We start from the raw sequence: 16,085 nt of genomic DNA, 5'->3' as shown, positions 1-16,085 counted from the left end.
TGTTTGTTTACTTGCTTCTTCTTCTCCCTCTTCTAAGTATTTATCTAACAACAATTCACAATAGCATGGTGTTTACATACATGCACCTACCATATGATGATTTTGTTGGTATTAGTGTAAGAACTTTGCTTAGCTGTAAAATAAAATTAGTAAAAACTACGATAAACAATGAAGTTATGATAACCGGTGTTAAAAAAGAAAAATAAATAGTTTAATTTATTAAAAATCATATTAAGCAATATGTTTCGTACAGCTAAGTATAAATTTGATGTTACTGAAGTAACAAGGAAACTATTTGTTTCCTATCGTCGTCTCTTTGCGGTGATGTTGGGAGTTTGTGTATTCTTTTACATATTACCGCCCATCTTTCGATATCTGTTTATGAGTGCACCGGAAAAGAAAGGTTTGTTAAAATCTAAAATTGTATATCCTTTGAAAGTTTGTTTATGAAATATATTCAATATCATATATAGATCCTCTAATGCAATGTATGGATGACCGCTTAACACCATTTTTCTTACAAAATTTCGAGTTTGATGCCAACATACGTCACGTGCCCCCTTTGGCGGAGGAACGTAACATCATTCCTTATGTTGGCAATGGTTACATAGGCTTAGAAATAGCTCATGACGCTCCTTTGAATATAAAATATGGTCGTGCAATGCAATTGCCTACCCAATTTCATCCGGTGGTATCGGTAAAAGAAACCGATGAAGCTGGCAGAGAAGCCACAGTTGTTGAATATCTTACAGGCATTGCTTGGAGGTAAGTTGAAGTCTTAAAATTGATTTATTTGTGATCTTTTAACTTGTGATATCCACATACTGTGAATAGCAGACCTGATGGCCATGTAACAATAGATGCATTCGTAAATGCAGTAACATTTCACAACATGGCTAACATTACCTTACGGAAATTTACACGCACACAAATTTAGTTAGTATACAATTTTTAAATGTAAATAAAAAAATTGATTAGTAGTGTTTTTCCGAAATCTAATAAATCGAACAATCCACAGTGGAAAAAGTGGAAATAAATACATATATAACTTCTAAACGGATAGGTAGTGAGATTTTTATAAAATTTCCCGTGGCTGGCTATAGAGGTAGTTGTGTTTATGTTTATAATTTATGCCAAATGTTTGTCCTCCATCAAAATATTGCTATAGCTATATATTATCTGTTATAGTTCACTAGATATTCAAAATTGAAAATGAAAATTTCAGTTAATTAATATTAATTTGTTACAGTTATTTAAAAATTGGGATTTTAAGAAAATAAAAGTAAACAATATGGATTGTTAGTAGTGTTGGAGGTGGTGTTGGTTAAGCTTAGATTTATTATTTCAGCAGAACTTCCAACGATTACCGCACTTGTTACACATGACAAAAGTGGTCATATGTGCATCAGGAAATATTTTAAAAATAGGACTATCGATCACTGTCGTCAATAAATAGCTTTTTAAAGTTTCTAAAAAAGTTTTTTCCGAAATCCGATAAACCGAACAATCTTTAAATTTTTACATCACTTTCAGATTTCAGTGCTTTTCAAATATGTTCGTCTCTTATTCGTACTATGCACATCGCACACATCCAAGTGTCCTTATGCAGGAAATCAAAATCACCAATACTCGCAACACAATGGAAGAGGTGAATATAATATTACCACGAGTACACTTTCAAAATCCAACTACACGCAACATACAATTAGGCTCTACGGAGACCGCCAAACAATTTGATGTTATAACCGGTACAATAAATCCGAATCCTGATGATGTCTCAATCGTAATAGTTGTGACAATTGTGAAACCGCAAATATCACGAAACATTCAGTTGAAAAAACGCGGTAGCATTAAAATGGAAATACCCATTGCCGTACACTACTCGAAACCTTTAAAGAAAGAACAGCAGCAACAAGTAAGCAACACCATAGAAGAAACCGAACAAAAAGCCATTATGGCCATGACAAAGGTATTACAAAGTTTGCAAAGCAAATCAGAATCCGCCATCACAGCCATACACAACTATAGACAATCTCACATAAATGTTTGGTCTGATCTCTGGGCTACCGGCTTCACAATAAGTACTTCCAAGGCGGAGAATAGTGTGAATGGCGATCGTATTAATGCGACCATGTATGCGGTTCTCTCCCAAACACGCAGTTACGAATTTGAAGAATTCGTTTCGGTATCGGCTCCTTCGAAACAGGATATTGCGAAAGCATTAACCTATGCTGAAGGTTGTTACGATTCATATCATACCTTACAAGCAGATAACTTGTGGTTACCCATGGACAGCTTGGAAAAATTGAACAAACTTGTGTCTACATGGATGCTTACCATGGAGAAACAAGGTTGCCATAATCTTATACGTGCTGGATCATCGGGCGTTATTCAGGCTATGGTGCTAAGCTTTGGCAGTTTCCGTTTTAGCAATCAACATTTGGAGTGCAACATGCATCCGAAATATCTACATCGAGATTTTCATTTTCGCCGGTTGAATTATGGCAATCGAACACACGTTAATGTGACCATTACAGTGACTGAGGATAACAAGGCTGTGATTAATGTAGCATTAGATCGCTCCGATCGTAGTTATTATGCTTGCGATGGTGGGTGCGTAGATGAGCCGGTTTTATTAACGTAAGTATCTAAATATTCCAGTTGAAAGGAAAACAATCGGAAAGAAGGAAATATGCGTTTTATTTTGTAAAAAAGCATTTGTTGTAAAATTGGCCTTGGTAAGGCTGTATTTAAGTTTTTAATTTCTACATTTTTCATTTGCTACCCAATAAAGTATATATATTCTGGATCGTTGTAGATATCGGAGTTGATATAGCTATATCCGGCTCTTTGTTGAAATCATCTTTCTGAGGCCCCCAAATAATAAACATACTTATTCATCAATATATCCATATTATATCCTATTTAAAATCGAGAAAATCGGCCTCAAAAATTTAGTTTACCAACATTTTTTTTATTATCATTTTTTTATTTCACCAACATTTTTTTCACCAATTTAAATAGCAACCGAACAGGGACTACATATATATTGATGTATCAATCATGCTTGTAATTTATTTGGGGCTTCAGAAAGTTAATTTTAAATACAGACGGACATTGCTATATACACTCCGCTATCTATAACAATGCAGAATATACATTAATATTTTATAGAGTTGCAAATAAAAATTATAGGAATTAAAAATATGTATATTAGGGTGGGCCGATTTTTCCCCAAGAAACCATATGTCTAAAATCAAATCCTATCTTGCGCATTTCGTCTTTTATCCAGTGATATTTCAGTATTTAAATATTTTTTTTTATTGGATAAAAGCCGAAATGCGGAAGCTTTCTTAGAATTGGGTTTCTGCTATACGATTTTTTACTTTTTGATCGTCCATACAATTCGACCCAGCCTAATGTATATATATATATATGTATACAGCCCAATTATGAATAAAAAATTCCGCGGGAGTTTGTTCCCCGGGAGTGTTTTCCCATTGAATTTGAATAGGAAAAATGAGAAAAGGGAAAAAACTCACGGGGAATTTTTATTCATAATTGGGCTGATATAGTATGTATATAACCTTGAATGGCGAAGGTATAATTAGGCTATAAAACAAAAATTTTTAAATTTTTGCTGATGCTTTGTTTTAACAAAACATGCTACTATTACTTTTTATTTCAGGCAAAATCGTCGACAATTTCCAGTAAAGCTTACAGAACCATTGACTGCTATTCTTTATATAACAGAAGACAAACAACATATGGTGGAGTTACATGATGCTTTACATGTTAAAGAGGTGGCTGAAGGTATACTTTACTATACTTAAAATATACCCTCGAATACTTGAATCGCATTTTTATTTACTTTTCAGCTCCCGCTCACGAACAACATGTTATAGCATTACATAGACATGGTCATCAGTTGGGTGGTCTGCCTACACTATTTTGGGTTTCTGTATGTGCAATAATTATAGTATTCCATATATTCCTGTGCAAATTAATAATAAAGGAATATTGTGAACCTTCTGATAAAATACGATATCGTTACAATAAACCGTGATTTTAGATTTTAATATCATTTAATTTTTTTTATATTAAACCACAATATTTACTTATTGGCTCTCTTTGTTGAAATAAACAAAACTATTGATGAGAAAAAGGCTATATAAGTTTAGTTCATTTAGAGGAGAAATTATATTATATTGTATAACATTTAACATAACTTTTACTTAGCTTTACAAAGTAACGCTCTACAATATAAATATTTATGTATGTATATCATTAACATTTTTGTTTATTTAATATAAATTAAAAAGTCAATATTATTAAAAAGCTAATAAATAAAAACACTGATGCAGTTTTTCTAAATATTTATTTTTTATTAAACTTAATTTGTTTTAACAATAATTTTTCATCGTAGTAGCGAAATAAGTGCAAAGTTTTAAAGAAAATAAGTGCAATTTCGACTTAAAAATACATTAAACTGTTTACTTAAACTTAAACAAAACCTAGACAAAGTTCAGAAGCTCAAATGTTTTTGTGGTTTTATTCGATTGCTTATTTGGTAACTTCGTGCATGGCCTTGGCTAAATATTCTACATTTTTACTGGTGACACCAGCCATAGAAATGCGACCATCTTTAGTTAAATAAATGCTGAATTCCTTGGCCAAACGTTCGACTTGTTCGGGTTTCATGCCAGTATAACAGAACATACCAATTTGATTGGTAATGTGATCCCATGATTTGGTGGAGCCATTCTTAATCAAATTACCCTTCAATTTGTCACGAACGCCAATAATGCGATCGGCCATCACTTTGACATCCTTCAACCATTCGGCACGCAAAGGTTCGTCATTCAAAATTTCAGCTACTATGCGTGCACCGTGAATAGGTGGATTGGAGTATAAAGCACGGATTAGAATTTTTATTTGCGAAGTAACACGATCGGTTTCCTCTTTGTTGGCGCAGGCTACGGTGAAAGTGCCAGCACGTTCACCATAAAGACCCATATTTTTAGCAAAACTTTGTGATAAACAATATTGATGGCCTTCGGATTCAAAAATACGTATGGCCTGAGCATCATGATCTACATCACCGGAAGCGAATCCCTGGTAGGCCATATCGAAGAAGGGATATAAGTCTTTTTGTTTTATCAATTTGGAGAGTTCCAACCATTGTTCTTTGGTAGGATCGACACCAGTTGGATTGTGAGCACATGCATGCAACATAATAACCGATTTTGCGGGAATTTTCTGAAATGAAATAATTGTATTTTGGTAAATAACTAAATTATTTTCAAGATTTTAATAGTCAATACGTTTTTTTTAGTGAGAATGTACTTTTTAAAAGCGTATGTGAACAAATTCTGTCTCATATACATTGTGGAAGATATTTTAAATAATTCAAGGAACAAGAGAAAATTATATTAAATTTCTTATATATTTCAGAATTTTATCTAATACCACTTTATTCAGATAAAATCTGATTAATTAAAGTGAAATATTAAAATTCCCAGATCAGATTTAAAAGCAATTTCCGATGATATTTTAGCACTACATTATAGAAAAATTTATTCAAATTTAGGAAAGCATTTAGAACGAATTGTAATTTACTATTGCTAAAGAAGTCATGAACGTGACATTCACTTTGAACTTCTTCGAAAATAGTTTTGTTTTAGGCTGAAATTTGCCAATACACGTGACAATGCAATATTATGTTCGAAAATTCGAAATATTTTCATGAAGTATTTTCAACACAATTTCCAAACTAATTGCTTTTTAAGATATATTCGAAAATTCAATATTATATTAAAAAAACTTAATTAAATAATACTTACACTAATATCATCCAAACATCCTTTAAAGTCCAAACCACAGGTATTGGGATCATAATAACGATATTTCTTAACTGGCATGCCGGCATGTTCGAAAATTGGAATATGATTACCCCATGTTGGATTCGGTACATAGATTTCACGATTACCTTCCCAGAATTTACTTAAGAAGGCAGAACCGATACGTAAACTACCAGTACCACTAATGCCTTGTGTTGTGGCATTACGCTTTTCATGTATAATCTGAGAATCTTTACCTAAAGCTAGCTCAATGGCTTTGTTGTAAAATTCAGGAATACCCAAAATGGTGGCATATTCTTTGTTTAATTTTTTGGAAATAACACGTTGTTCAGCCTTAAAAGAAAATAATATTTTAAAATTTTAAAAGATCTTAAAGTATTAAACAAAATTAAAGATATAAAACATACTTTGTGAACACTAGGTAATACCCAAGGATTGCCATTGTCATCACGGTAGGCACCCACACCCAAATTGATGCGATTTGGGTTTGAGTCGCGTTTGAAAGCTTCGGTAACACCCAGAATAGCATCGGGTGGGCCCATTTTTACACCCTCAAACCATGATCTAAAATTATGAATTCGTATTATGATTTGTATAAACAAACTATGTGTATTATAATGTTAAGATTTGAAATAAATTAATAAAAATTATGAGTATAACACTTTTTTTATAACATACATACATAGTATATAATTATGTCACCTTTTTTAACTTGCTGAAGTATTTCCCCCTGTTACTGTACTGAGGAATTGGTTTAAACCGCTTTTGTTTATTTTTTGTTTGTAGTACTTATTTACCAATAAATATATGTTTGTATGTATATCGCTTATTTAATTGAATAAGCCAATGACACAGTGCTACAAAGTTTAAAATAAGATACTCCCAAACAACAATCATCGGCCTGTCTGTCCTTAACAGATATTGACAATAATTGAGAGTTGTTCTTCAACTCGATTCTAGCTTTAAAGTTTGTTTAAAATTTGAATATATCGATGGCTTAATATAAAAAAGCCTATGTATATATTAAATTTTGGCGAGAAAAATAAAAAATTCTTCCGCCACAAAATAATTACCTCAACTTTAGCAATTTACAATAAATTTAAGTGAAAATAAAGTCATTCAATTTTAACAATCAATAATAAAATTATGATAATTTCGACAACGCAATTTTTAAATAATGGCAAATTTAATTGCAAATAAATGAGTCATTGATATTTTAATATACTAATGAAATTATGTTCATTTTTAAAAAACTTGAGCAATAAACAAAATTTGGATAATATAGAAAAAATATAAATATTTATCCCATATTCAAAACAATTTTTAAATTTATCAAAATTTCCATACAAAATTTGTTTCCAAATCCTTTTAGAATTCTCCAATGATGATATGTACAAAATAACAATTTTAAGGGCTACATATTTTTGAAATTTCCAAAAAGGTCGAGACTTGTCGAGTGCTTTTCGCTGTTGCACCTTGTAATTAAATATAAAAAATAAATACATTTTTATTACTTTAAATGACGATTTTCGAAAATTCGATTACAACAGCTTTTTTTATTTAAAATAAAAGATAAGAAAAACAAACAAAAAATATTATATTATATATAATATTGTTGTTATTGACAAAATTAATAACAAATGAAATGCATACAAAAATAATGAATGTATAAAAAATCTCTGACGTAGATGAATACATATTGAAAACACTTTGTTTCTTTAAAATTAATATGTAAACATATTAAATAAGATTATTGTGATTAATAAAAAAAATGCATGTACATATAATATTATTGTTTTTCGTATATCGCAAAACTAGTGTTTTAATAAAATATATGTTTTTAATTAGCTTTTTCTATGTTCTGGAAACTTTGTCTATTATTTGAATTTTATTTTAATCGAATAAAAGTTAATAATTTTTTATTATTCGAGTGATAAATCAATTCAAAATATCATCCAAGAACAATTTTTAAATATGATCTGGGAATTTTCAATTTTTATTTAAAATAATTTGAGATTAAAATTTTTTTAGATTTAATAAAACAATGAGGATATTCATTTCAAAAAAATGGAAAATTACACTCTGATTTTTTTACATTTTAAAAAACAAACACAAGAAAAAAAAAATTAAAAAAAAGTTGTATTTTTTTTGAGGAATTTTGTTCATGTTTTTGTTGTGTAAAAGTGTAAACAAATCAGAGAGTAATTTTCCCTTTTTTTGAAATGAATAACCTTAATATAAGTGGCCTGGGGAATTTTTAATAACTTTAAAATTCATTAACCAATTTTTCTCTTTTATATCTCATTAGAACGATAATTACGTACACATTTCGATTGTTTCACATTAAAATGCAAAAATAATTGTTCAATGAATTCTTGCTAAAACTTAAAAAATGTATTTTTTTCATCTCTAAACCAGTTAACTTTATGGTATCATCCTAATATTTTACAGAACGTACATATTTCTACAATACGTAAAACAGTTATAGGTGGGGGACGGTTAAAATTCGCGAAAACGATAACCAGAGATTGAGAAAATGGGGCTAACTCGAATTAAAATTCTCTTACGGTGTTTTAGGAGAAATCTTAATATTTTTTCTCTCGAAAATTTTGTATTCTTTTCCTTTCGGCATTTTTAACACAAAGAGCTTCACTGTAGTTCATTATAAGAACTAAATTATTACTAATAACTAGGGGGCGGATTTATTTACAAATTCCTCTAACTTCCAAATACCATGTTGATTAATTATCTATCCGAATCAAACGTTTTGTTGTCAAATGGCATCGATTTGTTATGGCATATTTTGTTATATTTGTATGCAAAAAGCATATTTCCCAATGTTTTATAAAAATATAATATTTTGCCTTCGATGGTCAATATATTGTTCCAAAAAAAGTAATTTTTGTTCATTGAGAGATCTATTGTTAATTATTTTATGTATTTTTTACAAAAATATTAATGCATATTTCTAGATTTTTTAGGTCATATTTTGAATTTTTGAAGCATGCATGAAAATCCTCCCCTATTAATAACAATTGGAAAATACATCAAACTTATCATTTGAAGAAACAAATTTTTTAATTACAAGAAAAATTTAAAAAACTTTTGTGACCTGCAAATTGTGATGTAAAATAATCCAACGACAACTGAACAAAAATTAATATTTTTAAAATTTTTTGGGTGTTTTTCCATTTTACATAATGAAAGACATCAATTGCAACTAAAATATTTTTTTTACCTGTTTTTATACCCTTCACCATGAGTGGCAAGGGTATATATAAGTTTGTCATTCCGTTTGTAATTTCCACATTTTTCATTTGCGACCCCATAAAGTATATATATTCTGGATCGTTATAGATAGCGAAATCGATTATAGCCATGTCCGTCTGTACAACTGTGTGTTGAAATCAACTTTCCGAAGCCCCCAAATAACTTACATACACGATTCATACATCAATATCTCCGAAATTCTTCCGGTTCGGTCGCTATTTAAAATCGGTCCACAAATGGCTGAGATATAAGGAAAAAACTAGGACAACCTCGATTTTGGACCTATTTTTGACCTATATCTGGATTAATAAGTCATTAATATAGACAATATGGATATCTAATGATAGATACATATTTCAAAGACCTTTGCAACGACGTATATAAGACCATAGTAAGTTGGACATACAATGGGTCAAAAACGGCAAAAAAAAAATTTTCATCAAACATTTTTTTTTTGTCATAAATTCTTTTTCCAAAAAAATTAATTAAAGAAATTTAAAAAAAAAAATTTTGAAAAAACTTTTTTTAAAAAAAATTAAAAAACAATTTGGAAAAAAAATTAAAACATTAAAAAAAAAATTTTGTTTAAATAAAAATATTTAAAAAAAAATATTTTTAAGTATAATTTGGTGAAGGGTATATAAGATTCGGCACAGCCGAACATAGCTCTCTTACTTGTTTTTTTTAAATTTTACCTATTATTGAAAAACTTATTTCTTCTAAATGCGTAAGCAAAATAGTTTTCTTATACACTGTAGGTATATGAGTATTTTTTTTGCACATATAAATTGTATATCTTTTTTAAGTGAACTAAATCTAGTAGGGAGCAGCGTTGCCACTCATAAAATATTTTTCCTACCAAATTTCAGATTAAAAACTACCAAAACCTACCAAATTTTAAATATTTGTGAAATGATATTTGGATTTCTTTCAAAATTAATAGTTAAATTAAAATTATATTATTGCTGCTATAGCATTACCCTGAGGATGAATATTATTTAATTACATTACAATCATAAATATGTCACATCTAAAAATTGTGTGTGAATCGTTTTATAATTGACCATAAGCCCCATATCAGGCCCATTTCTAAAACTTATTTTAAGGAGCATAAAACTCCTAAAAGTGTTGGTATCCCGACAAAATTCAACACAAATAAGTTTCATGGCGATCGGTACATAATTGGTCATAGCTGTCCACTTCTGAAAATCACTCACGAAAATAAATTATTGAAATTTTAAAAGAAAAATGTTTTTGCTCACTACTTATTACTTCTTTCAACATGACTACACACAATTTAAATAATATGTGTTATAATTTTGAAATATTTAAAATGTGTAAATTGAATGTATAATACGTTAAAAGTTTTAGTATTGCAAGGCCTTTGGCATTTTTTGAACTGAACAGTACTAAATACGTACACATTTACTTGACTAAACTAAAAATTTAAGATAATTCTGTCTTCATATTTTATAAAAAAATTTTCAATCGTGTTCCGTTGCATAATTTTGGCGGGTTTATGTTGCGGTGGAACATTATCTGTGATCCAACCTTCAATGTTTCAGTAGCATAATTGAGGCTTGTTCTTCGTTCATTACTGTGTCAATCGATTTGTATTTCATTGTTTCGCCAGTCAGTTTCAATTAATTCGCTCATTGAGCTTGTTGACATCATCATTTTTTGGTACCAAAATTGCACGTTCCCACAGCCAATCCGAATTTTTGTAGTTGGTTGTAAGACTTGTGAATACCTTGTCGACAACGGATTGAATATTCATTTGCATTTGGCAGAAGTTCGGCGGGAACGAAATCTGATTTGTCGACGTTGTTTACTATATTAGTTGTACTTTCGGAAATTTTGTTTATCATCGGTGATAGTACAATGTTAACAGCGGCCTACTTGTTTTATTTACCACGCCCCTCCGCACACAGACCGAAAATCAAAAATCTGAAGATTCACTGAAAATTTTATAAAAATCGGTCCAGCCATATCTCCGGAACCACTATGCCGATTTCGTGCAAACTTCACATAAACCATCTACAGACCATCCCCAATGTACCCTCAAATTTTGCTTGAAATCAGTGGACCCATTTTCGCAGTTAGTGGACATCAAAATGTACACTTCTTTTTATATATAAGATTTTATTATTTTGGATTAACATAGTTTTTTTGTTAAGTTTTTTGTTAATTTGTTCTTAAAAATACATATTCAAAAAACCTACCAAAATGCGACAAAAATCGGAACAAACCAACCAAACTACCAAAAGTCAATTTGTTAACTTAAAACTACCAATTTTGGTCCAATTGGACCAAAGCGGCAACGCTGGTAGGGAGTAAAATTGATATCAAAATTATTTCTACCATATTAATATTCGACTGGTTGCTTTATCTTACAAGTCGTTTCATTGTGCAAAATTACTAAAATGTGTTTATTTAATGATATGAAGATCTTTTCAATTTTTATTTTGTATAAAACACTATACATTTGTTAGATAAAAAGTAGTATTATTAAATTTTACGAGAGAAATATGTATGTAAAGTTATAACCCCCTTTTGAATATGTTTGGACGAGTACTATATACATACATGTGTATGTATGTAGGTAAGTACATATACCTACTTTCGATGTAGAAACAAAAAAAAAACGTTAATTTTTCCTATTTTGCACTTTATATGACCTTGCATTGAATGACAAAAATACCGAAACAGCACAGAAAATTATTGTATGAGTAAAAAATACTCATGGAAAATCTCATTAGAACATTTTCTCCACCGCAGTACACGACATATGTACGTGTGTTTCAAATTGATAATAACAAAATAGCAAAAGAAAAAAAATACAAGTATTATATAGGAAATAAATCCGGTTTAAATATTACTAAAACAACTAAATGATTTACAACATGTGCTTAAGTAAAACTAAAAGTTCAATTGACCCGGCCGGATGATGAAACTCTAACCAAGATAATGCTTATGTACAAAAGGTTAGGAGCCACTTACTTTCCACGTTGACTGCAAACTGTTGTTTTTGTTGTTGCTCCCAAAATACGGTTCGCCGGCAACAAAGTTTTCACACAGATATTGGCCATGTTTTAAAACTATTTGAACACAGAAATTGAGTTTATTTATATAAAAAAAAATAATTATTTTTTGCGAACTATATTTCCGATAGAGTGTGTTTATTCCCTAAACAGCAATAGCGTCAGACACAGACGTTACTTATTTCGCCAGTGATTAGAACAATACTAAGAGAATATTAAGAACAGTGTTGCCGATATGGCATTTAAATTGCAAATTGTAGCACGCCGATATTTATTTATTCATTTGTAATACATCAATGCGAATCTAATAATAATCTAATTCTTTATCATAATTTCGTAGTATTTCAAACGTATTAAATTAATTCCTTCTTTATAGAATTAATTTCTTATAGACTCATTCAAAATAAAAATTTTTGAATGATTAAATTTTTCTTCAATTCAAATATATTACAAAGAGGCTTAAGTAAATGTTTTTAAATTAAAAGCAAAACAACACTAAATGAAGAAAAATATTTTAACTCAATTTGGTTTAGTTTTGAATTAACAAAAATTTAATAATTCGAAGGTTGAATGAATTTTGTTATTAATTAATTCCATTACGAATTATTTATTCATTCATTTGTAATACATTTAGCCATTTGGCTAAATGTATTCTTATTATGTATGAGAACATCTATACATCCTGACGACGCCTACAAATATATGTATGTATGTATGTTCAATTAAAAAATAAGACAAATATTTTAATAACTCTAATTATCAGCATAAAGCTAATTTTCGAAAGAATTAATTCCTACCCAATAAACCTGAAAACGATGTGTTAGCGAAAATGATATTACCTTATTGGGGCGATTATGACAACATATGTTATTATTGAAAATAATATCGTTTTCAAATATTTTTGTTCCAATAAAATAAAAATGGTAATTCCATTTTCAAAATCAATTTAACTTGCATCTCTTTACCATTACATTCAGCACGAATTAATTAGTTGTCTTAATTTCGTAGTACTTCAAACGTCTTGAATTCATTTCTTCGAGAATTAATTCTTTATTGAATTAATTTCTTATTTAATCATTCAAGTTTCTTTAATTCGTATTGTGCATACGAGTAGCGTAATAAAAGTTATTGAATTATTACAATTCTCTTCAATTATTTTAATTATTATTACAATACAAAAAGGCTTAAGTAATTTTTCAATTTACATATTTTGTAAATTATTAAAAGCAAAACCACACTGAATGAAAAAAAATATTTTAATTTAATTTGGATTTGTTTTGAATTAACAAAAATTTAATCATTCCAAGATTGAATGAATTATGTTATTAATTAATTATATTACGAATTGATTCAATAATGAATTCCATTCAAATAAAAGCCTACGAATTGAGCTAAATAATTAGTTTTTGTGAATGGATAAGGATAAGGAATGATTTGCTGATATTTTTAATTCTGAATAACGAATTATTCATGAATTAAGCTAAAATTGAATTAATAAATAAATTAAACAAAAGTGCTATATTTGTATTATATGTATACCCTTTAGTATATTGGTAAAAAACAAATTGTTAGAAATTTTTGGTGAAAAAATCGAGAGCCATTTGTAAGCTGATATTCTCGATCCGATATATTTGGAAATTAGATTTCAACAGACAGGTATCTATAACTTTTCTGAAAATAAATTCATTATTCGCAATAACGCAACTGAAAATTGTGGAAATAACAAACGGAATGACAAACATATATAGGTATGTATACTAGAGCCTGTGGTATAAAAAAGCAAAAAAGAACCTCTATTATAAAGTATTTTTGTAAGGCAGATACGAAAAAAAATTGTTATTTTTTGCCGTTATATCTATGGCATTTACAGCCGGATCTTAAAGTATGATATATAAATGTTTTTGTTTTGATCTAAGGGCATTGACATTAAATATCCCGTTCTAGTATTTAGCCACCAGATCTCTCTCTGTTCCTACCACCCTAATGTAAAACCGTAATGTCAGAAAATTAAAAACTATTAAACTTTTGCTAACTTTAAAGCAAACCATTGGTCTTCTCGAGACCAAAACATTGATATATTGATATACATATGTATGTACATATATGTATACAAAGCTTATGTTGGCGGCGGTCCATATTTTCCTAGTTATGGGCTTCTGAAGCTGAAAAGCCAGTTTTAACATATATGTATTTCATATTTGTAATCGGATCGAATTAGTTTTTATATAATTTGAAATATAATATAAAGCAACCCAAATTATACACATTTGGGCACATTTCCCGATTTTTGATTCGTTTATAAATGTATTTGAATTCAAAAATTACTGTAATAATGGTATTATTATAAACTAAATTGCAGTCAAAATTTATAGCTTTAATTTAAGATATCATCTAAAAAAATAACTTTTTAAATCTTGATTTTATTAGTAGTCGAGAGGCGGCATCGCATCTGATGTGGACAATATACAAGTCTTTGAGTAGCATTTTTAACATACTTTTCGTATAAGATGTATATTACGGAATAATTTAACCAGTGCGAACCAATACTCAAATCTAATAATAATCCTAAGCGAATATATGGATGAAAATCCTTCGCTCTGATTTTTGAGGCTGACTATACAGAAAAAAATTACAAAGCGAAGTCAGTGTTCGATATACAATACATACAATAAAATACCTTTCCGCTCGGCCGAAGTCTACAAAAAAAGTCGGTTTTAGACAGACCCTCATTAAAACCATTATAATTAGGAATTGCTTCACTATAGTCTGCATTACTTGCTAAAAATTTGGCTAAGTGGCGCCCATAAACTACATTTGTTCCAAAATTATATTTAGAAAAAATTAAGATTATTTTTAAATAACTTACATGTCCGGAACCCAATAAGAACAATAATTAGTTATATCTCTTCTCCTTCTGTATAAATAGAACTCTTTAGAGGATATTAGACTTCACCTCCACTAGTAGATTATTCAAAATCGAAAAAAAGTCCATAATTCTATTTCTTAAAAATAGAACAAAAAATTAAATTTAATGAAATGGAACAAATCAAGATCCCCGCAACAGTTTATATTTTTATAATTTTTTTTTGTTAATATTCATATTTTCCGTATTGCCGGCCTTCGGCCGGGCGAAGGGACTTTAAACTCTGGGGTGTGTCGATCACCGGCTTCGCTAAAATCACTTTTTCTGTATATCAAAATTTTCTGAAGTACTGTCATAAAAATTCAAAAAGTAATTTTTGGTTCAAAATATTAATAAACAGTTCCATATTATATATCATATTAAAGGTATTTTGAAGCACTATTAAATGATAGCCATTATGATCAGATTATATTCCAAATACATGAGAAATTTACTATTATATATATTGACTTTAAATGCATATAACTATTAAACTAATAGAGAGCAGACAAAAATTTTAACATTTTTGTGTTTATCAGTATATAAACACCAAAAAAATTATTCAAATGCAAGCTGTTTCGATGATCTTGATTTATGCCATATTTTGCACTTGTTTTTTAGTAAAAAAATAATTATAAAATTTAAATTTTTTCATAGTAATTTCTCTAAGTGTTTTTTGTCATACTTTTATTTACAGCGCTGCAGTGCTTCAGTGTACTGCAGATCTTCTAAGGAATAAATTCTATTTTGAATTAATTTACTAATAATTTCAATTCAGTATTTGAATGTATGTACCCTTTTTTCAAATCAATCTGAAGAAAATAATTCAAAAGCTTTAATACTACTAGCTTAATATCTTATTGAATTAGTTCCCAAGTGAATGAAATACAGAATGAAAATTTTTGAATGAATTACAAAATAATATTAATCCATTACGATGTTTTTGCAAGAGTTAGGTTTTTGGCAACAGACTTACATACGTTTTTAACAATTATGTCTCGTATCTATGTT

General features: G+C 29.2%; 2 protein-coding genes across 2 annotated transcripts; one reads left to right on the top strand and one right to left on the bottom strand.

The window, feature by feature from the left end:
* The first annotated feature begins 104 nt into the window (after positions 1 to 104).
* Positions 105 to 4,079, top strand: LOC135951791 (uncharacterized protein KIAA2013 homolog). Its single transcript, XM_065501515.1, has 5 exons — positions 105 to 403; positions 474 to 765; positions 1,534 to 2,640; positions 3,689 to 3,813; positions 3,879 to 4,079. The coding sequence occupies exons 1-5, from the start codon at positions 241 to 243 to the stop codon at positions 4,064 to 4,066; spliced, it is 1,875 nt and encodes a 624-aa protein (XP_065357587.1). The 5' UTR covers positions 105 to 240; the 3' UTR covers positions 4,067 to 4,079.
* A 285-nt stretch (positions 4,080 to 4,364) lies between these two features.
* Positions 4,365 to 12,378, bottom strand: Got2 (glutamate oxaloacetate transaminase 2). The gene is made up of 4 exons (XM_065501516.1): positions 12,132 to 12,378; positions 6,269 to 6,425; positions 5,844 to 6,194; positions 4,365 to 5,259 (listed from the first exon to the last, which is right to left on the bottom strand). The coding sequence occupies exons 1-4, from the start codon at positions 12,218 to 12,220 to the stop codon at positions 4,564 to 4,566; spliced, it is 1,293 nt and encodes a 430-aa protein (XP_065357588.1). The 5' UTR covers positions 12,221 to 12,378; the 3' UTR covers positions 4,365 to 4,563.
* Positions 12,379 to 16,085: the final 3,707 nt, after the last annotated feature.

Source organism: Calliphora vicina, chromosome 2 (assembly GCF_958450345.1).
Source record: "Calliphora vicina chromosome 2, idCalVici1.1, whole genome shotgun sequence".
NCBI classification, from domain to species: domain Eukaryota; kingdom Metazoa; phylum Arthropoda; class Insecta; order Diptera; family Calliphoridae; genus Calliphora; species Calliphora vicina.
The sequence above is the reverse complement of the archived record's forward strand: the minus strand, read 5'-3'. Positions and strand labels throughout refer to the sequence as shown.